At 40.5% G+C, this 14423-nt stretch overlaps 7 protein-coding genes across 7 annotated transcripts; 2 read left to right on the top strand and 5 right to left on the bottom strand.

Annotated features, from left to right (window-relative positions):
* Nucleotides 1–110: 110 nt before the first annotated feature.
* Nucleotides 111–3120, bottom strand: JH06_3057 (metal regulatory transcription factor 1; the record flags this gene model as incomplete). Its single annotated transcript, XM_014671890.1, is given in 13 exon segments — nt 111–488; nt 518–658; nt 689–807; nt 839–974; nt 1007–1702; nt 1732–1887; nt 1900–2034; nt 2065–2262; nt 2294–2668; nt 2703–2843; nt 2876–2977; nt 3000–3047; nt 3079–3120. The coding sequence occupies 13 exon segments, from the start codon at nt 3118–3120 to the stop codon at nt 111–113; spliced, it is 2667 nt and encodes an 888-aa protein (XP_014527376.1).
* Nucleotides 3121–3187: 67 nt separating this feature from the next.
* Nucleotides 3188–4463, bottom strand: JH06_3056 (oligomeric golgi complex component; the record flags this gene model as incomplete). The annotated part of the gene is given in 8 exon segments (XM_014671889.1): nt 3188–3409; nt 3434–3496; nt 3528–3646; nt 3678–3924; nt 3957–4082; nt 4115–4243; nt 4263–4329; nt 4360–4463. 8 exon segments carry the CDS (start codon nt 4461–4463, stop codon nt 3188–3190), a joined length of 1077 nt encoding a protein of 358 aa, XP_014527375.1.
* Nucleotides 4464–4536: 73 nt separating this feature from the next.
* Nucleotides 4537–5564, bottom strand: JH06_3055 (oligomeric golgi complex subunit 2; the record flags this gene model as incomplete). The annotated part of the gene is given in 4 exon segments (XM_014671888.1): nt 4537–4594; nt 4608–4849; nt 4880–5290; nt 5307–5564. The coding sequence occupies 4 exon segments, from the start codon at nt 5562–5564 to the stop codon at nt 4537–4539; spliced, it is 969 nt and encodes a 322-aa protein (XP_014527374.1).
* A 313-nt stretch (nt 5565–5877) lies between these two features.
* Nucleotides 5878–6412, bottom strand: JH06_3054 (60S ribosomal protein L6; the record flags this gene model as incomplete). The annotated part of the gene is made up of 3 exons (XM_014671887.1): nt 5878–5982; nt 6030–6199; nt 6232–6412. 3 exons carry the CDS (start codon nt 6410–6412, stop codon nt 5878–5880), a joined length of 456 nt encoding a protein of 151 aa, XP_014527373.1.
* Nucleotides 6413–6769: 357 nt separating this feature from the next.
* On the bottom strand, nt 6770–8155 carry JH06_3053 (snRNAa-activating protein complex subunit 4; the record flags this gene model as incomplete). The annotated part of the gene is made up of 1 exon (XM_014671886.1): nt 6770–8155. One exon carries the CDS (start codon nt 8153–8155, stop codon nt 6770–6772), a length of 1386 nt encoding a protein of 461 aa, XP_014527372.1.
* Nucleotides 8156–8232: 77 nt separating this feature from the next.
* JH06_3052 (methionyl tRNA synthetase) lies at nt 8233–10889 on the top strand (the record flags this gene model as incomplete). Its single annotated transcript, XM_014671885.1, has 8 exons — nt 8233–8341; nt 8379–8494; nt 8525–8636; nt 8666–8713; nt 8744–8876; nt 8906–9458; nt 9489–10483; nt 10514–10889. 8 exons carry the CDS (start codon nt 8233–8235, stop codon nt 10887–10889), a joined length of 2442 nt encoding a protein of 813 aa, XP_014527371.1.
* A 329-nt stretch (nt 10890–11218) lies between these two features.
* On the top strand, nt 11219–12706 carry JH06_3051 (phosphate transporter; the record flags this gene model as incomplete). Its single annotated transcript, XM_014671884.1, has 1 exon — nt 11219–12706. The coding sequence occupies one exon, from the start codon at nt 11219–11221 to the stop codon at nt 12704–12706; it is 1488 nt and encodes a 495-aa protein (XP_014527370.1).
* Between the last annotated feature and the right edge of the window lie 1717 nt (nt 12707–14423).

Raw genomic sequence — 14423 nt, 5'->3', positions numbered from 1 at the left:
TGGTAGAGCATACGATTGCAGATTGTGAGGTCGACGGTTCAATCCCGCCTCGGCGCTTTTTTCTTTCAATTCAGAAACCTTATTTGTTGGATTATTACTTAACAAACAATTCAAAAGTCCACTCCTAAATCTCTTGGGTAGCCCAATTCACCAAATGTGTGCGAATCAGGTAACTTCGGTTTGTGTGTCCGTTCATAATGTTCTTGAAGTTGCGAATTCGTGGCAAATTGCATCCTACAATTCTTCTCTGGACATCGGAAAGGATGGTGTTGATCATGAACATTCTTAATGTGGGCCATCAACCCAGATCGATAAGCAAATACCTTTCCACATCCTGGAACCTCACAGCGATGTGGGCTCTCTCTAGACATGAAGCCAATAGCCAGAATAAACGTATTGGTGTGACTTCGCAAATGTGGTTCCAGCATACGTTTTGTGCGAAATGCCATTGTACATCCGGGAAATGTGCATTTGAATGGTAATTCTCCCTACGGTGTCATCATATCCGTGGTAATACAGTATGCTGTAATCGATGTTGCTTAAGTTGTGTACTTGTTCGAAAAGCCTTCTGACACCCTTGAAAATCACAAATATACGGTTTTTCATTATTATGAATTCGCTCATGACATTTCAACGCACTGCTTGTAGAATAATTCTTCTTGCATATTTTACACGTGAATATCTACACTTCAGATCGAATGCAATAACTCACCTTCACATTCTGATGAGAACGAATGTGCGACAATAACTGACTTTCATACTTGAATCGCATACTGCAGTTCGGATAAGAACATTTGTATCGTTTCACTTCATATCACTTATACCATGATCATATTACCAGATTGACTCATTCGCTGGAAAGCTGTCTTACAAACAGAACACACTTTCGATGAATTGCCACAACGATTTGAGCATACTGGACAACGTTTCCCTTTCTTGACAGATGACTGGCTATTGCTTATGAAGTCGGATGTCTATGTAATAATTGGTTCTATTTCTGGAATACCCAAATCGTGCTATCTTCATCATCACTTCCCTCTTCAGGAAGACGAGCAGTATCAGATCCTGATGGATTAGGTTCTGTGGTCTGGTGAATATGTTCTTCTTCGTGTGTCATTGAATTTAGAATACCATTGTTATCGTCCAAATATCCCTCAGAAACTTGATTTCCAGAATTCAGCATTGATTCATACACGGAAGGATCAAAGTGAGTGTTACTGTCACTAGGCTGTGATCGCTGGGTTGAATTAGAAAGAGGAAATTCCATCACACCAGGAGTCTGTCCTGAAAGAAGCAAACCCAGATGGGCATTCACATCATTCTCATTGGACTGTTCAAGGGAAGTATCCAATTCATGTGAGTCAATGATTTGTTGATTGTTGGATACAAGACTCCCTTCGGCTCCTTCCATTCCACCTACCATTCCTTGATGTTCAGGAATCTCTCCAGATCCATCAATACAAACTCGTTTCGAGATGGGAACATTTCCTTGCATGATAATCTCTGTTCCTTCAATAGGGTGCTGACTCTGCATTAAGTCTTCTTCTTGATGTTGATGTGACAAGTATACTGGCTCTTGTGAATACAGTATTGGATCTGTAGTTAAGACACCAACTTGGGATTGAATTAGGATATTATTCATTCTCTCCTTTACAAACATACGTTCCAGTCGATCAATAAGCATTCGATAATACTTCCAAGCCTTCATTTGAACCAATGATCAATTCTTACTCTGACAATACTATCCAAATTGGAATTCGTAGTCAGTAGGTCAGCATCTTTCACTGATTGAAGTAATAATCGTTCTCTACCAAAGGCTTGTGTCATATTTCGTGATACATTCTGAATGAATGCACTGAAAGGTTTTGCAATTTGTTTACGAATTCGCTATTCTTCAACTCTCAAGTCCATGTATACACTTCCCTGAGTTGGTTTGGAAGAATTCATTTTCAACAGACCATCATATGTTACGAAGATCTCTTCTTTCTCAAAAGCCAGATCTCCATATTGAACTACATTTACTTTCTCATCCCACTACCCATGAAACAAACAGACTATCAAAACCAAAGCAAGGCTCTTTGTTAGAGCCACAAGACGTGAATGCTGTAATTCTAATCCACAGACATTTGATAGAATGTCGTCTAAATGGAAAAACAATTGTCCTTCTTGTAAGGCCAATCGGAGTTTCACTGAATGTTTCTCATCGAGAGGATAGTTCCATTCAATACAATTCGGCTTGCGAATACGGAGAGAAGGGACTATCTGAGATTTACTCTCTCTAATTGACTCTTACACCATCTACTGCATTCTGAACATTGACATAATTTCCCCGTAATTCTGACACATAATCATAAGTACTGGATTGTTGTCCAGACGCTTCTGAATGTTCTGCTGGAAGACTTACCATCATAGTTCCTTCCGAGCGACCTGGAACCCCATCACCCATACTGATAACTCCTTCTTCCATCATCTCGATTTGGCCGATTGACAGTCCATGATCATCATGTGGTCGGAGGTTCCCGCTTCCATCGACATCGGTCATAGGCATCTGCTGACCTGTCGTCGAAACTTGAGGAGCAGGAAGAGCCATATACTGGTGACCTGTAGGCACACTTACACTGATCTGACTCGGAGTCTGACCATAAAAGAAAGGAATCGGGGAATTTCCCTGTTGAATCGTATTACTAAATGTAGGAATCTACATCGTAATTACCATAATGAAAAAGAACATAGACTCTTGTTTGATTTGAATTTGGAATGCTTAAGTATGAAGAATAGTTAGAAACTGGTGTTACAGAGTTCTGCTGGTTTGAAAAGGGAAGATTTGACATCATATCGGAGTCCTACACAGTTCATCCACTTCCTAAAAATGTACCTGGGCCTGAGGACGATTACCACTTTCACTAGAAATCGTTCTATTGTTCTGCTGTCCAGAAACAGCCGAACGGCTTGATGATTGATTCTGCTTCTCATAAACCTCCCGTTATTAGTACATTTACATTTAAACCCTGAAAAGAAGACAATTCGGGAGTATTCTCATCATGTCTCTACCATCAACTCAACAAAAGAATAAAATACCGATGATTCTGAAAAACTCTCCTTGTCGTCCTGCTTTCGCATTCAAGATGCAACAAACGAGAAATCAAAAATGAAAATGAAAACAAACATGTATCACTATATACACGATTTATTTCTTTTGATTGTAAGCACCGTACACCATAGAAAAGAGATTGTTGTAGGAAGCAGGAAGTACCAGATTCAGTTCCGAAATATGGGATTTCAGAGCCGTTACATCCAACAACAATTGGTGCTTCATCTTTTCTTCGTCAGTTTCATCAACTCCATCCACACTTTCTCCTGGAAGATTTCTCTTTCGATGTTTTGAGAGTACTTCCTCCATACGCGAAATCTAATAATCAAATACTCATTCTACGTTCACTGTATGCAAAATGTCTTCGATGGTTGAATGGAAGAGTAAGCATACATCATCAACCAACTACACAATTAGAGGTCACTTTCTATCCTACTTGAGTCTTCCATGAAGAATACAACGAACTATCAATATTCAGTAGTTTCGAATACTTCTTATCAAATCCTTCATAATAGTAAAGAATTCTAGAAACATAAAAAGAAGGACTTGTGGGAGCTAATCGTGATTTCTTTCATCCAAGCCCTACCAGGTTTATTTGTCATTCGGTAGCTACTAGTGACAGAACGAGCATTACTGATCGAGGTAGATGCATTATACAGATTGATCGTCAGTAATGTATCCATTAACGTATTCACAACCTTATTTCCTTCGTTTTCCAACACATATGAAAAAGCCTTCAAAATCACCGTTAATTCCGTACTTCCTTCTTTCAACACATTCTTGGTTTGTGTCACAAACTGGTCATTCAATACATTCTTCAGCAGCACAAAATCCTATTCCCATTAATACCCTCATTCACTCTTACATGCACAAGATCGACCAATTGCGGAACACATGTATCTGGAATCGTAGGAGTACTAACGGGTGTCGAAGGTTGTGGAGAAACCGATGAAGATGCCAAAATTGTCTCCTTTTCTGGAATTCCAAATGACTACACATTAATCAACTATCTATGGATCTCACAGCCAAAGTGTCAGTAATGTAGGATAAATATCGCGATATCAAAGCCAAGGCTAACTGGAGGAGATCCTTACAACATCGGGGAATGTACACTTCTTGCGTGAAGCAACGACAAATCAATGAGTAAGTAATCTATTGATCATCAAGCCACCTTGGATGTACAGTGGTCGCGTCCAATTGAAATGGCACATCTTGTTTCATCTTTTGTTGAACGCTGGCTACATGTAATAGCTCATTCTTTCAATTACCCGTCGTTTCCTTTGATTCTCCGACAGTTTTCTTCAGTAAGACGGAGATCTGCGATGTCATGAAATCCAGTGAGAGAGATGTGATATATACGGTTAATTCCCATTTATTAAAGAAAGATATCGTTTTGGGATGATTCCAAAAATACTCTTGATTATCGGCCAACTGAGATAGTTTGGTTACAAAGGCACTGCAAAGAGAATAATTGTGTTGAAAAATACTGTGGGCTCCACAAGTCTAGAAATGATACAAAGAACAGACATCGACAAAGAGATTGGGAATGCGCCGGAAAATGAAATCAACAATAGGACTCCAAATACTGGAAATCAAAAAATCGTAGACAAAGCGGGATTTCTCATCGGGTTCCATGATCACAATTTCCTTACTACTAACCAGAATCGAAGTACAGTTATTGGCAATATAATTGTAGAGAGAGTCGAGAATTACAGATAAACCACTACAGCTGTTCCGATTGGCACCATCCAGCTTCTCCTATATATGAATATGCATACAAGAAAAGACTCTTGTGATAATGGTATCGATAAAGGGTACGACGAAATTTTCGCGGTAATAGTTCTGAATATCCTCCACCATATCAAGAAGTACATAACACTTGAGAACTAACGCTAATTTCCTGTTTATGAGATTATTATCAAAATAGAACTTGTTGTAACTGTTTCCTTGCACATTTCGATCAAAAACGGAACGAAGAATGTTGATAACACTCTTGCGCAGAGCATCGATCCGATCTTTACTCATAATCAAGAAAGGAACGTCCTCTATCTCTAAGGATGCAACAACACTTGTACTTCTTGAAGACGATGATAAGATCGAGGAAGCGTGGCAGATATCTCTGCAGCTTCGTTCCATATTCATAATATCCACGACTTGCATCTGAGTCGGATTCTTCTGCTTTTCCTTCAATATCATATCCTATGAGATATCTTACCTCATTAACTATTCCTTCTGCTTCTTCCAGAAGACTATTGAGATCCATAAACTGCTGCAGATAATGCTTCCGTTCTTCCACATCTCGATACCTTTTTAATAGACTTGCCAGTGCTTCACATTCCCGAATCAAATTTTCTTTGTGAATTTTCAGTTGTCCTTCACTTTCTGACAAGGGAGTCCGAATGGCACTGATTTTCTCCTTCAACCCATTTAATCTCATTGCAAGAGAAATGAAAGACTCATAATCCTTGTTCATAATGCTCATAATCGCATTTTCACAATGTTGAAGGAATTCAGTAATATCTGATTTAAGATCTTCCAATTCACATGTTGTTGAATATTTGGCGAGAAATTGTTCGGGATTGAAGTTCTCCACTAGGAAATCGCTTTCACCAAATGCAAACACCCTTTCTTTGACAGTTTCGGGTACTGACTCCATAACTACCACTATAGATAATGGAATCAGACAAACGAGAGAAGAAAGACTGATCACTCGCATCTCTTAAACAAACAATCATCAAATCTCCACAAGTACCAGTCAGACTTAGAACTTCATATCATGAGGACGATCACCTCTCTGAAGGGTTCTCGTGCAGGTACTCCTTCAGCATGGGAACCTTCTCGATGCACTTCATCAACTCAGCATCCACAGCCTCCTGGTTGGCCTTGCGCTCCTCAGAAACGATGGGCTACATGATCACAACCATCTCTAGTCACCTACCACATACTCCTTGGAGAAGAGTTCCTCGGACTTCTTAGCGGGAGCCTTGAAGTAGGCATCATTCACAGCCTGGGGAATCTTGACAGAGGAAATGTCAACCTTGGTGGAGGTGGCAGCCACGTAGCACTGGTTCATACGACGAAGAGGAACCTTGTTGACCTGGTAAGGTCCTACACACTTACTCTCCTCACAAACGACCTACCAGAGACAAGAAGGAGTCCAGAAGGAAGCTGCTTCAGGAACACAACACGCTTTCCAGCGAAACGTCCAGCCAGAACGATCAGAACAGTTCCGGGAGTGATGGTGGCACGCAGCTTGGTGGGCTTGGCCTCAACAGTAGCAGGAGCCTCAATGGGGAAGAACTTCGACACAGTCTTGGACATTTGTTACTTCTACAGAGAATTAGCGACTCTATCAACACAGCGGAATTCAACAGATCGATTTGGGGAGAATCGATTAAAAGAGAGGAACACTTACATCTGTGGAGACAACAGAAGTATTTCTTGGCTTCACCAAAGGATGGACTTGAATCGTACCCCATCTTCATAGTCAGATTCTCACGATTTTCTGTTCAGATTCAAATCCAGGGGGTCATTTCTTCTTATTTCTTTCCGATTACAACTCTAATGATGAGATAGGATACATGCTGAGTTGGAATACGTGATTATGAATAGAAATACCAATAAATGACAAGTACTAGACAATACTAACAAGTTTTAGATTATGAACAAACAACCATGTCACCACTTCTTTTTCAGTAACCGATACCGAGTCTTACAAGCATCAGCGGTTCGGCCAGGAAGAACAGCGCTCACTGCTATCCAGGATGTTGTTCCCTTTGTGTTGACTGTAGATAAGAGTAATTTGTCCTCTCGTGCTGTCCATCGTTCATGAGAAACTGTCGGGCACAAACACCGACTCCATTCATCACGACATTGAGCAGTATTTCGAGTTACCATTTTCTGAGCGATCAGAGACCAATTATCTTGTCCATAGAAATAGAGATATAATAACAATCGACACTTCTCCATCTCGCTCCATCTTCCCTTCTTTCCACGTTGTTTGAGAGCTTGATAGTAACGAGAACGACATTGATCCCAAGATCGTCCAGGTAGCTTCTTTGCTACTACTTTCCATGCCTTTGTTCCAGTTTTCTGAACTGTATCAAGTAAGATTCCATCTTCCTCATCTGTCCATTTCTTATAACTACCTTGCATTTCGAGTTCACGAATATAACGTTGAAAGCATTGGATAGGAACTCGTCCATTTCCTACATCCGAAGCTATTTTTACCCAGCATCGTTTCTTCCTTCGTTCTGCTGCCAAAACTAATTTCTTATCCTCTTCTAGAGTCCAAGGATTCTGATTTACAAAGGGATCACAACAGTTCATCCAGTGTACAAAGCAGTCCGTTTGAGAATGACCCACTTTACTAGCAATCACCTCCCAAGAGAAACTATTGATAAGATTGGGCATAAGAACCTGGAGACAATGCGTCCGTTCACTTGGTGTCGTTTCAGCGCGATAAGCTTGAACCTTTCCACTCTGATTGAGAGGAATCGAACCCACATTGATCAGCTGTTTACATTCTTCGATAACAAGCTCTTTCAGCATTGTTTCACTCTTCTCAGACCATTGCTTAGACGTAAAAGAACGCTTTGGAGACTGGAGAGTCAAAGGCTTGCCATCTTCAGACATAAAACGAGGGAGAGAATGCGTTTTACGTGAAAAGTAACGACTACTCCCTTCTACAGGAAATGAACGCAGAATCTGTTTTGAATACTCGCTAACATTGAATTCACTTGGCTCCTCACATGGAACTTGTTCAACTTCTTCAGTTCCTCGTCTTCCAAGAAGACGTTGAATTGTACTAAGTTGATCTTGAATCTTATTCTGCAAATTACGGTTAATCCAAAGAAGACGTTCTTTCTCGATAAGTTGAGTGCGAAGGACACTGATCGCCTCTCTCCTTGTATCTGATATTCCATGCTTTTCAAAAGTTACACCCGAGAGTACTACATTGGGTTCCGATATCTCTGGTACATCTGGAAGTACCTCTTCGTGTTGCAACAGGGAATTTAAGTCATTGAAGCCATTAATTCCCTGCAACAGACTATCAAAATCCATTTCATCTAGTCTTAGGACCAAATGCTCGGGGTTTTGCCATTTTCTATAGTTCCTCAAGCAGCCACAATTCGTTGATTATGAAGCTCCAACTGAATACTAGTTTCTTAAATCAGAACACTCTGTTAGCTATTTTGGCTTGTGCTCAAGTTTCCAAGATTGACATTGAAGTGGAACCAGTACAAGATGGTATGAGAAACTGTCTAATATGGATTCATTCGGATAGATGAACCTGTTTTAATCACTCCTGAAACGTCCATTAAGGGAGTTGTTGACATTTGCAAATTCCTTGTCAAGGGAACACCTCTGGACACAACCTGTACCTTCATTGAGAAGAGCCAGGTGATGGTGTCTGTTTTTCCTCATGGTTAGGAATTTGCTATAGCCTGCAGAAAGCTATTTGTTCTGTCTGCTGGAGGTCTGAAGGATGTTTCGGATAATTCTTCGGATGAAATCAAAGCTATCTATGCTGATGTACATAAGTGTATGTCTCATTGTTCATATTGAATATAGATCTGGATGAAATCGTTGCTGTCCTTGGTGACAACACGTATCTGCATGGTAAGAGAAGTATCTGTGATTCTTATATAGGAACAACTCTTTCGCTTGATGATCTGTTGGTTGTTAGTGCTATATACCCTAGCATTGCTAAGAAGAGCCCCTATCCCTGTCCTGCTTCACTTAGTAAGAAGTATCTTGCTTTTATGAAGTATGTGAAGAGAGTGTATTCCTTGTTATCTGTATCTTATCTAGTGCTTCTGTTGCTGTATTGGAAGGTGAGGCTCCTAAGAATGCTCCTACATTTATTGGTACTTCCATCCTTGTGTCTCAAAAGACCTGTCCTAAGGTAGTAGCGAAACAGCAGCCAAAGAAGGTTGAGAAGAAAGAGGAAAAGCAACAGTTCGCTTCAGGAGCGACGGCAATTGCCACAGAGAAACGCAAGCGTGAGTATCCAAAGCAAGAGGTTCTACCAAAGGATGGTGAAGAGAACATTTTGATCACGTCAGCTCTTCCTTATGTGAACAATGTTCCTCACTTAGGTAATCTGATTGGATGTGTTTTGAGTGCTGATGTGTTTGCTCGGTATTGTCGTGAACGTGGTCTGAATACTCTGTTTGTGTGTGGTACAGATGAATATGGAACAGCAACAGAGACTCGAGCTCAGGCTGATCATATGACACCCAGAGAGATTTGTAACAAGTATCATGCTATTCACAAGCAAGTGTATGATTGGTTTGATGTTCATTTTGATATGTTTGGTCGAACATCTACAAATGATCCTCATAAGGATGATGATTGGCCACAAGTAGGGCTGGGGTAACATATTCATTGTTAGACACAAATCGCTCAAGCTATTTTTAAGCGTCTCGTGGATGAGAATCAATTAGTGGAACAAGAGATTGAACAAGTTTACTGTAATCAGTGTGAACGTTTCCTTGCTGATCGTTTCATTGAAGGAACCTGTCCTATTTGTGGTTATGATCGTGCTGGTGGTGATCAATGTGATAAGTGTGGAAATCTACTGAATGCAACTGAACTGATCAATCCTGTGTGTAAGCAGGGTGGTCCTTCTCATAAGGTTGAGAAGCGAACAACTAAGCATTTATTCCTCAATCTGCCTGATCAAGCAGAACAATTGAAGAAGTGGGTGAGTGAAACTTCCGTGAAGAATGATTGGTCATCAAATGCTATCAATATTACGAATGGATGGATTGAAAATGGTTTGAAACCTCGTTGTATCACACGTGATTTGAAGTGGGGTACTCCTGTTCCTCTGAAGGGATATGAAGACAAAGTGTTCTATGTCTGGTTCGATGCTCCAATTGGTTATATTAGCATCACAGCGAACTATACGAAAGAATGGAAGCAGTGGTGGTGTAATCCAGAGAAGGTTCGTCTGGTTCAATTCATGGGCAAGGACAATATTCCGTTCCACACTGTGATCTTCCCTTGTACTTTGATGGGTACTCATGATCCTTGGACGTTGGTCAGTCAAATTTCATGTACTGAGTATCTGAATTATGAGGACGGAAAGTTCAGTAAGAGCAAGAATACTGGTGTATTTGGTGATCAGGCCAAGGAAACGGACATTCCAAGTGAAGTCTGGCGTTTCTATTTGTTATCAAATCGTCCTGAACAATCGGATTCAGCCTTCTATTGGGAGGATTTGGCTGATAAGAACAATAATGAATTGCTCAAAAACTTGGGTAATTTTGTCAATCGTTGTTTGTCATTTATTCATAATCGAATGAATGCTACAGTACCTGCTTGTGGACCAAAGACCGAGAGAGAGTTGAAATTGATTGAAGATGTTAATGCCACTCTGCAGAAGTAAGATTATGGTTGGAAGATGAAGAATAGGTATAATGAGGCTATGTACGGAACTCATTTGAAGGCAGGACTGAAATGGGCCATGGAGATCTCCCGTCTGGGCAATCAGTATTTGCAGGATGCAGAGCCATGGACTGTGCTGAAGACGAACCCTGAATTGTGTGGAACCATCTGTTATGTGGCTGTGAACTTGATCTATCTGATCAGCAACATTTTTGAACCATTTATGCCAGGTTTTGCTGATAAGGTCTGCTACCAGTTGAACTTTGACCATGGTAAGATTCCTGAGAAGTATGAAGAGATCATTCCTGCTGGACACAAGATTAATGAAATTCTTCCTATTTTCAAGAGAATCGAGCCCGAAGAAGTGAAGGCTTATCGTGAGAAGTTTGGTGGACATAATTAGGCGAAGTCGGGTTATTCAGACTCTGTTTGTTTAAATATTCGATTATGCCATTTGTAGACTATTTTCTAGAGTGTAGCTATCAACATCTCACAAAGTCTTTTCGCTTGAACATATTTATCAATTATCAGTAGAGATGATATAGGAACCAAAAGATTCCACTTTTTCAATGACAAGCAAAGTGCAAAAAGAATCTCGAGGTCGCATATGATTGGTCAAAAGAACCATAATGAAACTGCCATGACTAGGGAGAGAATCTTACAAAGAATCTTCACCCTTTCAACTATGCTTTTATCATTATTTCTTAAATATACGAAAGGAAGGTAGAAGAAATGATTACCTACACATGGATTCCCTACTTCACTGGTTTTGTGGCCTTCGTGATGGCTTATGGTATTGGTGCTAATGATGTCGCCAATGCTTTTGCAACATCTGTAGGAGCCAAGGCAATTACTCTGCGAACTGCTCTGATTATTGCTGCCGTTATGGAATTCTCAGGTGCTTTCTTGATGGGCTCTCGTGTCACAAGCACAATTGCAAAGAATATTATTGATCCAGACTTATTTGCCAACGAACCCGAAGTCCTGATGGTAGCAAACATGTGTGCACTGATGTCTTCAGCAGTGTGGCTTATTGTTGCTACTATGTGTGGTCTTCCTGTATCGACTACTCACTCCATTATTGGAGCCTTGGTCGGTTGTGGTATTGTTGCCAAGGGATCTAGTGCTATTCATTGGGAAAAGGTCTGGGAGATTGTTATTTCTTGGTTTACGTCTCCTGTTCTCTCTGGTATCTTATCATTCCTTCTGTTCCTGTTCGTCCGTAACGTGATTCTTCGTGCTAAGAATTCTTTTGAGCGTTCTCTTAAGTTCTATCCTATCCTGGTCGCTATAACCTTTGCTGTGAACATTATGTACATTATCTACAAGGGTACTCCTCAGCTTGGGCTAAGTGATACTCCTTACTGGCTTGGTTTGCTTATTTCTTGTGGTATTGGTCTGGTCATTGGTCTGATTCTATACTTCGTAATGGTTCCTCGTCTGCGTACTAAGTCTCTGAATATTGTTGATGAGGAGACTGTGAAGACTACCATTCCCGCCCCTACTCCTGCTGCTCCTACTGATGCTGCTGCTGCCTCTACAGAGGTTGCTGTGACTGTTCCCACGGAGACCAAGGTTGAAGTGAAGAAGGTGGACAATGTACACAACCTTCTCGATCATGATGTCCATGCTGAGCTGAAGGATGAGGAGTCAAAGGTATATAAGATCCATCAGAATGCTGAAAAGTTTGATGCTCGCACTGAGAATGTCTTCTCTTTCGTCCAGGTCATCACAGCCACATTCGATTCTTTCTCTCACGGAGCTAATGATGTTGCTAATTCCATCGGTCCCTTTGCTGGAGTCATTGCTATTTACACTACTCACCATGCTGATGCTAAATCAGCTGTACCTATCTGGATTCTCGCTCTGGGAGGTGCTGGTATTGTGGTTGGTCTGGCCACTATGGGTTACAAGATCATGGCTTCGATTGGTGTGAATTTAGTTCGTGTCACTCCTTCTCGTGGCTTCACTATTGAGATGGGTGCTGCTATTGTTGTCCTTGTTGGTTCTGGTCAGGGAATTCCTCTTTCTACAACACACTGTCAAGTCGGTTCGACTGTAGGTGTAGGTTGTTTAGAAGGCAAGGAGGGTGTTAATTGGAAGTTGTTGATTGAAGTGTTTGTAGGATGGGTAGTGACAATGGTAGTTGCTGGAGGTCTGGGTGCCGGAATTTTCTACTTTGCAATGGGTACCCCATCTATGCTAGTTCCTTTTAACTAAATGTTTAACATTTATGCAATAGTGGATTGTTTGTTGAAGATGCTATTTGGAGTTTTGATCTAAATACACATATCAAGTCTCTCAATAACCCAATAGTTGTGTCAAACAAACATCTTACTATACACCATATAACTTCATTAGACGACTAATATCTTCACGCATACTTGCACTCAGTGCAGTATACATATTCAATTGACTAAATGCATTTTCTATATCAAGCAATCGCTTCAGTTTGGGTCGAGCTATTTCCCTTGGATTCTTCTCCACATGACACTACTCATCAGCATCTCTACCAAACTCTTACCAAATCAGTCATCAGTCTATAGAACTCCTCAATAGATTGACAAACCGTACGCATACTTGGATTTGTGGTAATATCCTTCTGGGTTGTCATCACATAATTCATGTACTGATTAACATAACTAGAGACATCCATAGGAAGAATGGTTCGTAGCTGAGAAAGTGCAAGAATGATACTATTAGGAATGGTATAAATGACATCAAGGAGAGTCAATTTCTCCGTATTGATAAAGTAGGCATTACCAAATACAAGTTCTGCATTAATATTACTGTATCCAACACAATTCTCCAGATGCATCAACTTTCCTCGCAGAATATCACGAATCGACCGAAGATTTGTACCATTTCCTGGATACTGCAGGGTAGGAAACACCTTGTAGAACCAAGTACGATTCAGCTCTGTTTCCAATTCAGCAATCATCAAATAACACTGAATAATGTTCTGGATCGCTGTATCTGCAGTCTGAATTGGTAGATGGCGGCGATAAACAGAAAGCAAATATCTCATTGAGTAGAAATCCACCTCTTGCACTAGAAGCTGCTGAAACGCAAGAATCTGGTTTCGAAGAGAAAAGTCAATTGTTTGAAGATTTCCCCAGAACTAAGAATCAACAGCAATCCAAATACTCACATTTGCTACATAATACTGTATCTGATAACTAATAGCATTCATTTTTTCACTTTCCAGAGATCCCAAATCGACTATCCAAGTAATAGTATGACTGACAGGGACTGGGACATAGTAACTCATTGCAAACTGACTTGCTATGTTGATAATTTTGTTACACATAGAAAGATAGGTCACTTTTCTTGTTTCATAACGATACGATCCAGATTTACTGAACTCATTGGTGATCAGAATGAAGAGGTTGCTTATATCCGTATACAAGTTGGTAGGCGTAGGTTGTGGAGCAACTCCAACAGCTGTTAGAGGTACATTTGGGAAGCTCATGTTATAAAATGAACCTCTTTAGACTGAACGGTTTCCCCGCGATTAGACTGTATTTGAATCCAGTTTCAGATAACGAATAGGAACAAACACCTTCTAACTAATAATTCAAACGTCTTCTTCCATGTTGTTTGTACTTTGTTGACCCATATTCTTTCCAGCACTCATTACTTCATCCACCAGGAGTAACTGACTGGCGATGACTGTACTTAGTTGAATGAATTGTCTCTTAACACGATAATTGTCCCACACTCCTTCAATAGAAGGCAACATTGCCTTGCCAGTCAGAATATCAATTCCACCCTTCATATTCTCCTTCTGAATTTCATGTTGCACGTCAAGAATTGTATCCTATTCCTCAAATACCTTCTTCATTCCAACCATCACATCAAATCCACTATTCTCTGCTAGCGTCTTTGGAATCACAAGAAGAGCATCAGCAAATGCACGTACACCCAATTTCGCTTT

Source organism: Blastocystis sp. subtype 4, assembly GCF_000743755.1.
Source record: "Blastocystis sp. subtype 4 strain WR1 chromosome Unknown seqid_0127, whole genome shotgun sequence".
Taxonomy (NCBI): domain Eukaryota; class Bigyra; order Opalinata; family Blastocystidae; genus Blastocystis; species Blastocystis sp. subtype 4.
The sequence above is the reverse complement of the archived record's forward strand: the minus strand, read 5'-3'. Positions and strand labels throughout refer to the sequence as shown.